This window comes from Eupeodes corollae, chromosome 3 (genome assembly GCF_945859685.1).
Source record: "Eupeodes corollae chromosome 3, idEupCoro1.1, whole genome shotgun sequence".
In the NCBI taxonomy this organism is placed as follows: domain Eukaryota; kingdom Metazoa; phylum Arthropoda; class Insecta; order Diptera; family Syrphidae; genus Eupeodes; species Eupeodes corollae.
In genome coordinates, this window is record NC_079149.1 from 134,161,090 (window position 1) to 134,174,879 (window position 13,790).

The 13,790-nt window shown below is 32.1% G+C and overlaps 1 protein-coding gene across 5 annotated transcripts in view; it reads right to left on the reverse strand.

Moving 5' to 3' along the window:
• Positions 1-9,721: 9,721 nt before the first annotated feature.
• The window catches only part of LOC129952880 (protein eyes shut), a 133,087-nt gene continuing 129,018 nt past the window's right edge, over positions 9,722-13,790 (reverse strand). For all 5 annotated transcript variants that reach the window (XM_056065804.1, XM_056065803.1, XM_056065805.1 and 2 more), the window contains exon 15: positions 9,722-11,132. In XM_056065804.1, coding sequence (XP_055921779.1) covers positions 10,948-11,132 — 185 coding nt within the window. In that variant the 3' untranslated portion in view covers positions 9,722-10,947. The remainder of the gene's footprint in view (positions 11,133-13,790) is intronic.

The following is a 13,790-nucleotide window of genomic DNA, read 5'->3' on the forward strand; positions in this document are numbered from 1 at the left end:
CACTAAGCACAGATTTAAGTCTTTTTTATTTTGGCAAAGTGTTTGCTTTGTTGTATTATACAATTTATTGACAGCTAGGTTTTATGAGCGTTACTCGTTATAGATCATTGTTTTAGCATAGAAAACGCTTTAAGTAAGTTTCCATTGATTTGATATCAATATTTTTGTTTTGAATTTCATCCAACGACAGGGAAGTGTTTATAAGTGGAAAATTTTGACATCTTCGGAATGTGCATCAGCAAACACCTTTTATGGAGCGATATATACGCGATGTTGCCAAAAAAGCCGCAAGATGTCGAGGTTTTTTGAGACGTTGCAAGAAATTTGTCTCTCCGTCTGATCTGGCTACAATCTACAAAACCTATATACGTCCGAAACTTTAATATAACTCTCATCTCTGGGCTGGTGCTCCAGTAACTTATTTAAACCTCTTGGACAGTATTCAAAAAAGAGCTTTTAAAATGATTGGTGACACTAATTAATGGACTATGCTCTGGTGAAATAGCCAGTTGCATTCCTCCCCTTAAACAATTTAACCGTAATACCAGCGCTTCTAGGAATGCCCATCAGTTTACCCTTGAACCCAACTCCGGCCGTACTATGAAGTACAGATATTCTTGTTTTAGCCGTACTACGCGAATGTGGAACGCGTTGCCACGCTCTATCTTTCCCTGTAATTGCAATGTTCAGACATTTAAAACCAATGTACACCGACAATTCCTATCCAACCCTTCCCTCTTTTCCTAATACTCAAACTGTGTCTTTGGCATATTAAAGGTATAAAAATCCCTTTTAGTGTTTGCTTATTATAAAAAAAAATGTCTACAAACAAATTTTGGGAGGGGATTGAAGAGGTTTGATCATTGAATTGAAATGTCATTGAAAGACGGTTTCCATGTGTATAACGCAATCCGAAATCGTGAGACATTTGGAACAACACAAAGTTCTTCAATAGCTCCCTTGCAAGAAAAACCACAACCAAAGAGAGTTGATTGCAACCCATTTAAGCTTTCAAACGATAAAAATTAGATATGAAGTCATATTACGGTATTTCTCTGTCTTCTCGAACAATAAGACCAGCGACGATTGAATGAAATTCAACTAAAGGGCTGCATAAAGCAGGAAAAAACACTTGTGTCAAAAAAAGAATTTCAAATCCCGAATTCAGATTGCAAAGTAGAACCTTCGAAAATATTTTCATTTTTGGAAGAATGTGCTATGAAGTAATGAATAGAGGTTCTACAAATAAGTTTGGAGTAGCCCTAACAATACAAAGTACCTTCTAAGAGCAATTAAAAACGGAGGAGGAATCGATATGGTGTGGGGAACTTTCTCTTTGCATAGTGTTGACCCAATTGTTAAAATAGACTTATATACATAAACTTATGGAAGATCATATGATTCTTTATGCTGATGACAATTTCCCAGTGACATGCATTTTATGCACGATAACGATCCGAAGCACACTTCTCGTTAATATGTGTTAAAGTTCTGAAATAGCAGACTCCGATCCGATTTCGATCACAATTCGATTGAAAATCTGTGGAATACCATTGAACGGCAATTGAAAGTCAAAAATCCCAAAAACTAAAAAAAATGTCCAGTCTAACGAGCAGACATAAACCCCGGTTCTGTACGATTGTTTGTTCTTTCGGTCCAATTTAAAGCCTCCAGAGCACATCCATACAGAAATCTCTGTTTTTGATGTTTAACTTAACTTAACCGTGACTTTTTCGTTCAAAATCATATCACGTTTTCTCTGAGAATTTTCGACTTTTGATTTTATACATAAACTTAAACCTTTTGTATGTCATCCCAAACTAATATTCCATTAATTTTTAAACCTACTAAAGGTTTTTGAATTTTGGTAAATTGTATGCAGAAAAAAAGAAACAAACAAACGAGTAAATGGTTCTAAGTTTATGATCAAAATCGAACTAGAACTGTTGTATGCTATTTTAGCATTATTTTGGATCTCTCTATTTATTTATTTTCCTCTAAACAAAAATCCAATTCAATGGTATTTGAAAAACAATAAGTGAAACCAAAAATCCGAAGGTTTGAATTTCGTTGCTAAGACGTTTCACTTTTATAATTTGCTAATAAGTAATGTTTTATAAGGATAGCTTAGCTAATAACATAATAAATCCAATTGACATTTTTTTAAACCAAACAAATATAGAAATATTCAAAGCAGTATGTTTTTAAGTAGGCGGGCAAATATTTTGTATCCTTTACAAAAAGTTTGTAGCCATGAATCTTCAAAAGTTTAATACACTTTTTAATTAGAGAAACAAACTAATTAACCTTAGATTTTTAAACGCAACATTATTGTCTCAAACTTTATTTTATTTCTTTTTATCTCATCTCTTTTCAGAATTATCACAATTACTAAAAAAATTATTAAAAATAAATTTAAAAAACGGGAATGAAATGATTTTTTGGGGATTTTCTATCTAAGTATAATACATTTAAAAATGTTAAACTAAACAAAAAAAACAAAGCAAATATAAAATTAAAAAAAGAAAAAAAAACATAACAAAATTAAGAATCGTATGGAAATTTTCAAAACAAAATTTTCAAAAAAAAAAGAAAGAAAAATTACATTTTAGTCCTTCTCTAGGATAAACATATGGAATATTAAATTGTTGTTTTATTTTCTAAGTTTTATTTTATTTTGTAATCTTTCAAATTATAATAAGAACAAACAAAAATAACTTTTAAACATTTCATTGAATGAATATTTTAACTATAATTATGAAATAAACACAACAACAAATATATATTCAAGTTACACAAAACAATAATACTCTTGTATAAATTGCTCTTCATCTAGCCTAGCAAGGATAGGAAACGTAACATCGTAACGGTCTTAGAAAAGAGGGAATATCCGTAAAATATGTAATGTAATTACAAAATTTGTAAAGTGAAAATATTTCTTTCGAATGTCCTTAAGTATTTTCCTGATATTTTCCCAAAAGAGGGATTAGCTCTCATTCTACAACCAACACCTGGAACGCTCGTTATTTTTTGGAGGAAACTAGGCTTGTTTCATATGCGGCTATTCATTTTGGAAACAGTTTTTCCAAGAAGAGAAATGGGACATGGACTTAGCTGCCAAGCGTTTTCGACCTTTCAACAAAGTTTTTGGGATCAAATTAAATTTTGATTTTTTATCAAAGTTTTCCTCTTAGTTTAAGCTTATTCGCTCGTAAATAAAACTAAAGTTCCAAACTATATTATTTATATTTTAATAAAGCAATTTAAAAATAAAAAACATGATCACACCTTCATAATGTGTATAGTATATTGTATATGAAATATTGTGTTAGCATTTAAGCAAAGATAGATTTTTCTTTCGAAGATTAAATAAAAAATGTTATTATAATTTTAATTCTTTTACATTAAATATGTTCAATTTAAAAAAAATGTATGTGTTGTGTATCTTTCCGTATATTCGAATGTTTTTGAAAACAAAAATCGATATAAAAACTTTTTATTTAGGCGCATTACATAAACAAAAAAAGAAAAACAAATATATAATGAAAATACAAAAGAAAAAAGAACAAGAAATAGATTCTTATTCCAAATTTAAAAAAAAAAGTAGAAAGATGAAACAAAATTGTACAATTATGAATGAAATAAAAGTTAGTATTCAAAATACATATGAAATTGTCTTCATGATTTTTGTAGTTGATGCTCATTTGAAGAGGGAATTTGTAACGGTTTTGGTCTTTCTAATTGTTAATTTCAAGGTATTTTGATGATAAATTAAAAATTTACTTCTTTCATTAGCATTTCACAAAAAAAAAAGAGTTGTAGAACTTATTTCTACAATAAAATAAGTAACGTAGTTAATCTAGTTTGTAGTTACGTAAGATGGCGCTACAGTCCTGTGTGAACTAGGGGCTAGTTTGTAGTTAGATATGGTAATAGAAGGGTAATATGGTCATGAGGGCATTTTCGTGTCGTGTTTTCGCCAAAAATAGGCAACAATGATAAGATGGTTTAATTTAACTCTAAATAACATTTATTTTGACTTTGAGGTTATCTAATTTCAAATTTTTAAGTACAAAATATTAGTTTAACAAACACTAAAGTATCAATTCAACTGTTTAATTCTTCTTTCTGAGTAACTTCCTATTTGATTATGTTACATAGTTGCGGACTAAATTAAAAGCTTGATCATCAGGCAGATGTTCTGAAAAATGGGAGATTTTTTTAGTTTTGAGTATTTTTTAGAAGAACAGAATGAAGAACTTGGAATATGTTTGAGATTGTAAAATACTCTAGAACGTTAAGTTGCTATTCCAAAACTATTTAGTGAGCTAAGTATTAAAAGTTCATCCTATTTTCAGACAATTTTCAGGGGGAAAAATAGAAACTGCAAGTTTTTCAATTTGTTTGGTGTCTAAAACTGTAGGATGATTACCCGGTAAGGTTTAAATACCTTCTGGATTCTGAAATTATGTGTTGGGACATTGAGACCAACTAATCGTTTTCTATTGCACGAAATGATACTTTAAATTCTTCTTGAGTTATGGAATGTGAATCCTTTTAATAAGTCATCGATTTTTCATTTAATTCTATATTTTGATCTATCTTCAAAACTCAAGCTAGTGAGTGTTTTTATTTATAGCAAAAGCTTTTGTACTCCTTTGCCAAAATAGCTTCTTTGTGTTAAGTGATTCCCATTTCTTCGGATACCTTCTTAGTGAGCCTATTCAGGACTCTCACGTTTTCAATACAGAGGATAGTATTATTTGGACTTAAGGGATATTTTTATAATGCCCACAAAGTTTTGCAATACACTGCCGGGCCGGTTAGAAGCAGACATTTTTGAGACGTAAAATTAATTTTATTAAGTAATTTTGCCCGTTAGATGATGGATTAGAAAAAAACAACTGTTACTATTTTGTTAAGAACAAAATATAAAATTTTGGGTAAAGGAGAGATTTAGCTAACGGAACTTTCATGGAAAATTGTTAATTGAGTCAAGAACTTGCGAAAACAAATCGGGTCATTCGATTAGAAGCACATCAAATAAATCGAAAATAAAATGCAAGTGAATAGGTATATTTTATGTTTTTTTATGTGTGACACCATCAGCCTTCAAGATAACTTCAAAAATTCTATCTTATAAGGATTTATAAAGAGATTCCAAGTAGACCAGAGAAATCTCACTCTGGCCCAATTTGATACCATGAAGAAGCGCTTCCTTGTCATCGTATTGCTTTACTCTCTCATGTACCTTACGTGTAAGCTAGTGCCACACATTTTCAATTATTTAAGGTCCGAGGAATATGGTGGCCAAGGCAGCAAGTGGAAGTTTTGGTTTGCAATTAGGCACTTTACCTCTTGGGCTGTGTGTACGGTCCAAAAAGCTCGATAATATTGGGCAATACTGATTCGAGGAATGCTTTGTATGTTTGTTTTCCTAGTCATTTGGTATCTTTTACTACCAAGTCTATAGCGCCATACAATAAAATTTAGCCCCAGACGATAACGTGTACTTTTCTTGTTATGGTTTAAAAATCACTACTCTTTCCTCAGGTGATGGAAATAATAATTATAATCATCTGGCCCATCTAGGTTTAATTTTTGGTCGGAAAAAAATAACCTTCCGCCAATCATTTGCGGTCATTGAACTTTTCACATCGCAGCTCTCATGTGATCTTTCTCGAAACAGAAGCGTTGCTTCTTCCTTGCTTCATTAATTGGTGGTTTTTTCTTAAACTTCAGGTGCTTAAAGTGTTTCGCATGGCAAATTGTGCATTTAACAGTGGATTAGCGGCCTTAACATTAGCTGCCGATAAAGCTAAATTTGACGCTATTCTAAAGATACTTCGCGGTTTGCGAAGTCTTTAGGCAGAGTAAGTGTTTTTTGTTTTAATAATTTTTCGAGAAAGACGATAGTTTTTTGAATGATTGCTGACAGAATAATCATTTCGATTTTTTTGGGCTATAGCAAAGAATTATAGACCTTTAGAGCAATAAACATCTATTCTTGCTCTTTCCTCCAATGCCAAACATTTTTTGTTGCCCATGTCTATTAACACTCAATCAAGAATAATTCATCTATGTATAAATTTTACCGTTTTTCAAAAAAAACAAAATGTAGGTATGCACTTCGCAAAACAACGTCCATTTATTCACTGCTTCTCATTTAATGACCCGATTTATTTTCGCATATTCTTGATTCAATTAACAACTTGTCAAAACTGTGTCGAAGCTAAATTTCTCCTATACTCTGTGACAGAGTATTTGGTGTATTTTTAAAGGCTCAATCTGTGTATAGTTACTTACTTACAGGCCTTCGATGCATACCGGCCCGTAGATCACACGAAGAACTTTTCTCTCGAACCGACCAAAGGTGCTTTCATCCGCTTTTGTCTTAGTCCTTGCTTCTGCACCGTATAGCAGGACGGGGATGATAAGGGTCTTATATAGCAACACTTTGGTCCCTCGAGAGAGGACTTTACCACTCAATTGCTTTCTTAGTCCAAAGAAACAGCGGTAAGCAAGAGTTATTCTGCGTTTGATCTCAGCGCTGGTGTTGTTTTCTGCGTTTACAGCGGAGCCTAGGTAGACGAAGTCCTTGACTACCTCAAAGTTACGTCTGTCGATGGTGACGTTTTGACCAAGACGTCGGTGTTGTATGTCCTTTCTTGACGACAGCATGTACTTTGTTTTGCCCTCACTAACCGTTAAACCCATTTTTGCCGCCTCTGTCTCAATACTCACAAAAGCCCCATTTGATGGACTCAATCAATTAGTAGTAGGAAGTATCTCTAAGACTTTAGCTGTTTATAAATTTGTAGGTTGTTAAGTAACTTTTCTAAAGGGCTCCCTTCTCACCAAAGGATGTTCAAGCGAGGATGAATTCAATAGAATATCCACTATAATAATGTACATTACTTTCTTCCTTCCAAATAGATCATGGGATTTGGCGAATGTTCGTTAGGGATTTTAAGGGTTTGCCGGAGGTAAGCTCTTTAGATATGTATCCCTTCTCTACATTTGTCTTCGTAACCTGTACCAAATTTGGATCTCCGATGTAAGTGTGCTTTTATGATTCACTATCTACCCCACATCCAATATTTGCTGTTCCCAAACTACCTATGGACATACATAATATATCAAACCAGTCATTGTGCCTCACTACAAATTAAGAGCTGCTGGATGGATGGGTGCTCACAAAGGTAAGTCCCTAGAGAAGTATGTGTTCACAGGTAAAGTTACTTGCTGTAGATTGCAAAAAAATAGAACACATAATTCAATAAATGCCCACCCGGGGCTTAATGCTTTGAAATAATCGTATGGAGCACATAATTTATAATAATGGTTATTGCAAATTTATTTTTCGTTAGTAAAACTCATACGCCACAGGGACCTAATTATGAGGTTAGGGGTGAATAGTTTTGCTAGCGAGTTTGCCATTTTTCAATTATTGATTTCGCTTTCGCCTTCTTCGTTTTGAATTCGACCAGTTAACGAATTTGAAAGCGAATTTGAAATGTCAACGTTTGTTGGCAAGTTGAGATCCGACATTTTTTTTAGCGGACTTACAGGCGAGAGAGTTTCGTGGATTCTTTCTTGATTGTAATTATATAAAAATGAGAGTTAGCTTTTTTTTAATTTTCTTATAATTTATCCACAATAAAATATAAAACTTTAAAATTCATTCAAGGAACGATAAAACAAACAAACAAATCGACATCAATTGTTCGAGTTTATGTAGAAAAATAAAAAGTAAAATAAATTCCTTCCTTTCAGAATAAATATAAACTATAATTGATTCCATTTTTTTAATTTAATATTGTTTATTGAATAAATGTTGTAATAATAATAATATCGCACATCTAAATGTTAAATTATAACGCACACAAATCAATTAACCCCCTCTGCTGAGCTTTTTGTATGACTTTAAGTTCGGAGCTACTTTTCTTATTCCAACCTATTTCCTGTTTGATATACAATTGTGCCCACACAATTAAGCCACATCAATAATCACGCGATGCAACTAAAAATATTAGTTTCCCGCAACTCTTATACTGATTGGATCATAACAGTTAACAAATTCCGTTATCTTACTTTAAGAATCACATGACAAGGTTAGGTTGTAAGCAAGGTCTTCATTTATTACGACTCATTTGTAAAAAAACAGTCTACTAGAGTGTTCATATAATTAAGGCTATTTTTGAACTGTGGTAACAAATAGTTTTTAGATCGACTTTCTTTCATAAATTAAAAAATTCAATTTTTTAGTGCATTTAAACCTTAAATTCATAATATTTCCATTAAAATGGAGAAAAATAAAAGTTCCAACCCAACAGAGAGGAAAATAATTTGGGAGTGCTTCCAAAGGAAGAAAAATAGATTAAAAGTAACCCAAACACTAGGTTTTTCTCGGGACAGAGTCAGAAACGCACTTGCTTATTTCAAAATAATACTTTCGAGAATTTACCCCCAAAAAGTCCACTACAAACCACTCCTGCTGATGACAGGCAACTTGTAAGGCTTAACAAGAAAGAGCTTTTTCTAACTTCAACTCAAATAAGAGCACAAATGGCAGAAAATTACAACGTCACGTGTTATCAGCACAAACGATACGAAGACGGGTCAAGGAAAAAAACTTGAATAGACAGACGAAAACGGAACCTGTCGAAAAAGAATATTTCTCGAAGACTGAAATTTGGCAAAGATCATTTTAAAAAAAGTTCTCGATTCTGGAATTAGGTAGTTTGGAGTGATGAATCCAAATTCAATGCGTTTGGAAACGATGGTAGACCATATGTAAGACGTCCACCATTAAAGGAATTAGATCCAAAATACACACAAAAAAAACCTTAAAACATGGAGGCTCCTCTGTAATGGTCTGGGGATGTTTCACTGCATCCGGCGGCGTTGGCCCAATTGTACAGATAAGTTGAAAAATGACTGGCGAGATGTACAGGGGCATCTTAGATACTCACTTAAATAGAGACTATGCAGACAATTTGCCACTTGCCTGGATATTTCAACAGGATAACGACCCGAAGCATTTCTCCCGGGTCGTTATATCCTGGTTTGAGACCAATTCTATTAGTGTTCTGGAATGGCCAGCTCAGAGCCCCGATTTAAATCTATGGGGCTCTTTGTGGGAAATTATCCAACAGGAGTGGAATAAAATAACAACCTCTCAATGTGTGGCTTTAGTTGGTACAATGACCAACAGATGTGTTGAAGTTTTACGACAAAAATTATATCCAACGAAATATTAGCTTTACTAAAGGTAAAACATATCTTTGGCATTGATTATGGTGTTATTTAAGTTCTTAATTGAAGATGGCTTAATTATGTGTTGACTAAATTAATGATTATCGAGCAGAGAATCTGAACTCACAGAAGAGACTTAAATTATGTAAATTATGAATTATTTTGATTTTTGTTTGAATAAATTTATTTAAAAGAAAACCAAATTTGTGGAAAGCTGTCAAACCAAAATTGTCAAATCACTGGAATATATGTAGGAAGAAAAAGTTAAACCAAAAGTGTCAAATCACTGGAATTTGGGAAGAACTATTTTCGCTTCACCGCAAAGTCGTTAATAAGGAAATACGACGCTAGTTGAATTTGAAAACGATCATAATCAGGCCCCAGCGTACTTCTTGGAATAACTACTTACCAATTTTCAAAATGTCTTCAACTCCAACAAGAATAAAATATAACATCAACCGCATATTATAACTAAATTGATTTTATTATCTCATTTAAAATATCATCTTGTCTTTAGAAAGAACTTACATTTGTAAATACTCTTATGAAAACATAAAACAATAAAACAGCATTTTTTTTAGAATCTTTTGAAATAAAAACATGTTTTTCAAAAAGATTTTACTTATTTTTTGTTGTTGTTTATAACAAAAAACAAAATAAGAACACAACAATTAATTTATTAAATTAAATAAGAGGACAGTACTCAAGGGCAGTTTTTTGGTTTTGTTTGTTTTAAAATTATTAAAGAACAACATAAATATGGTATATGGCATAATAATAATAATAAGACTAACTAATTTGTTTAATTTAAGGGATGTGTGTAACTTTCTTTTATTTTTGTTTAAATAATAAGTTCTCTATATATTTGTTTTGGTTTTTCATTAAGGTTTTTAATGTAGCTGAACAAACTAATTTTTGTTTTGTTTAAATTCCATTACTATTTGCTTTTTGTTTATGTTTTTGGTTTTTTTTTTAATTGTTAAACTTTTTGGTTTCAGGAAAGAATCAATATAGTTTTCCTTTTAACTTGTAAACATTTTTGTTTCTTTTGTTTTGTTTTGTTTTATATTGTTTTGTTTTAATTAATAATAATTCAATGTAAATTTTGTTTTTGGTGTGATTACAATTTAAAAGGATCTAAATATTAAGTTTAAAACTCATCTCAATTATTTATCATTTTTATATCAATATCAATTTTATTTTTCAGTTTTGTTAGTTTTTTTCTTTTCTGTTGTTTCTATTTTCTTTTTTTATTTATATTTATATTTTTTTTTAATTTTTAAATAGTCTCTAATATTTCTAAAAAATTTACAAAAATTTTCATTTCTTTTATTTTTATTTGTATTCTGTTTTTTTTTGTTTTTAAAATCCTTATATTAGAATGTCATATTTTTATATTTTGTTTTTCATATCATTTTTGCCGAAACCAACATAATATATTTTGCTTGTTTCTTTATCGATTTATTGTTTTAAATCAATTTTATTTTGTTTTGATTAAACAAAATTATGAAATTTTGTCCCATGGTTTTTGTTTTTGTATTCCTAGAGATAATTTTATTTTTTATTGAAAATTCTTCAATTGTTTTTATGTTTTTGTTTATCCTTTTGGTTAAATGAATAATAATAATAATAATAATAATAAGGGTATAATCAATAAATTGTTCCTTATTCTTATAAGTACATCATTTTCTATACAACTGGATCATCTCCATGTAAGTCACATGAGCCGATATTCTCGCCTTGGTAGGATGAGAAGTCGGTTATTATTGAATTTGGTTCGGGGCCGAATTGAATATCTTGCAGACAGCCTTTGAATGGTTGGTCAAAGCGTTCCTTGGTGCGTTCACTTACCGATTCTGCATTGGGGAAACCACCTGTTTTGGAAAGAGTAAAAGGGTTATTTTCAATTTTGCAATCTAGAAAAATGTTCATTTCCGGAGCAGCTTTAATAAGTTTTAAAAAAGTGTTAAATACAAAAATAAATTTCCGGTTAATCTCATGAATGTAAACTGTTTTATTATAAGACTTTTGGCCAGTTTATATATCTAAGATTTATGATAATTTTTCTAGTTCTAGTTCTAGAGCAGAAGAATGGAATATGAACACAATTCACTCTTAATTCTCACTTAGCAATAAGGTTAGCTTTGTATTTCTTTTCATCATTTTTGAATTGTGCGCTAGAGAATTATTAAACAAACGAATCATAAAAACTCTGTTCTTAGATTTCTGACAGCAAAAGAAAGAAATTTGTATGAGGAATTCTGTTTATTGGCGTTTTTCTTTTTTATTTCAGAGCTGAGCACTGAACAAGGTCTGAGCAAACAGAGTGAGTACTGAGCAGAGTATGTTCAGACCTCTCTGATTTAATTATGAAACAACTTAAGCACTAAACTGTCATGATGTTTACAGGCGTTCAAAATTTGTTCAATGAAATGAATTAAAAAAAAAAACAGTTATAGAGTTGGTCCATTTGAAGCTTGAAATAAATTTGATTCATAAAAATGCTATATGCAATTAGTTTTTTCTAAATTATCTTTCCTTCTGCACTAAAGCGACCAGCCTCTTCCGCCATTTTTATTGTTTTGACGATGATTTTTTTAATTTACCGGCTTTCAAATATCAAATTGTTTGTGTTCATCATTTTACTCCGTTTACTCTGTTATTTAATTTTGGCTCACAGAGCGCGCTCTGGACATGTTGAGAACTAAAAAAGAAACACGAATTTGTAGCTCCGAACGATCAGAGCTCAAAGGGAAACACAATTATTCTTTTGACAGTTCGAGCTCTGCTCTGAACTAAAAAAGAAAAACGCCATATGTTTCTGAAAATACGGACTTTTTTGAGATCTTAAAAATCTAAACTTGCCAATTTCAGTCGTCTTTTGACATTTGACAGATAAAAGCTACGACTTACTGGAAATGACACAAAGCCCGTTGGAACAACATTGAAATTGTTAATACACTAAAATGGTCAAAGTTTTGAAATTTTGCTAGAAGAATGAAGAATTTGCTTATTACTTGAGGAAAGTTGAGAATTATTTATTTGTTAAAACTGAAATTCGTGGAATAAGGATCGCAGCACAGCGCGAATTTTTTTAAGTTTTGCAACGAATTTTCTTAACATTGTTCAAAATCATGAAATCGTGCAATAAAATTGGATCGATATTCAATAACTTTTTTATAGTTTTTCCAAAATTATGTTTTTCATTGAAAATTTCGTATTTTTCAATTCGGAACGCCATTCTGGAACGGGATGTTTTCATTCGTCAATTAAAAATGTCTAATCAATTCAGCGGTTATTTTTTTAATAAGCACATACTCAAGGGGATATTACTACCCTTATTATGCAGAGGCACAGTGTGAGTACTAGAAAGAGGAGAGAGGGTTTTAAAGGAGATGTCGGTGCAAATTGGTTTTGAATTCCTGAATATTGTAATAGCTGGGAAAGACATTGTGGCAAGGCAACCCACATCCACATAGTACGGCTAAAGAACGAATCTCTATACTTGACAGTACGACCGAAGTTGGGCTTGAGGGCATATTGATGAGATTTCCTAGAAGCGCGAGTATTACGGTTGAACTGTTTAAGGGGAGGAATGCACCTGACTATTCCACTAGAGCATAAGCCGTTAAAAAGAACGGTAAAAAAGGGTCAGACAAGAGACCTTACGACGATGTTCAAGCGAAGTAAATAACTTATGATGATATTATCATCTATCAATTTTAATGCTCTACATTCAATACTATCCAAGAGGCTTAAGTAAGTTGCAGGAGCACCAGCCCAGCCCAGAGATGGGAGTTATGCTCAAGCTTTGGACGTATGTAAGTCTTGTAGATAATAGCCAGATCAGAAGGGGTGGAATATTTCTTGCATCGCCTAAGGAAACTAACACCTTGCGGCATTTTTGGCGACATGGCATTTTTGGCGTATGTGATCATTCCATAAGAGGTGGTTGGTGACACACATACCGAGAATATCGAGGTGTTCAGTCTCATTGATGCAAGTGCCATCCATGGATAATGGCAATGGGGGTATATCTCGCTTTAACGATACAAGACAGCATTGGGTTTTCGAAGCATTATTCCCCATTGTACAATGCTGTTTAGGTCGGAATTTAATGAGCTTATTATATTTTGTCGTTGCAGTTCCACATCCGAAGAAGAGGGATGTGAGTCTGAAAACGAATATGAAAAGCTAAGAGTACTATCGTCAGCGAAACAATGTATTGGATTAGATGTTACAGACAGGAGATCATTCATAAAAATGAGAAAGAGTGTTGGGAATAGAACAAAGCCCTGGGGCACAACAGCATTTATTTTATGGTTTTCAGACTTGAATCCATCCAATACTACTTGTATTGAACGATCCGAAAGGTGATTACTAATCTAATGAAGCAGGGATTCATGCAAACCGAAAGCACGCATTTTCGATAAGAGATCCTCATGCCAAACCCTATCAAATGCTTTTGAAATATCAAGTGCAATAATCTTACTTTCTCCAAAACTATGTAAAGATTTGTTCCACTGTTCGGT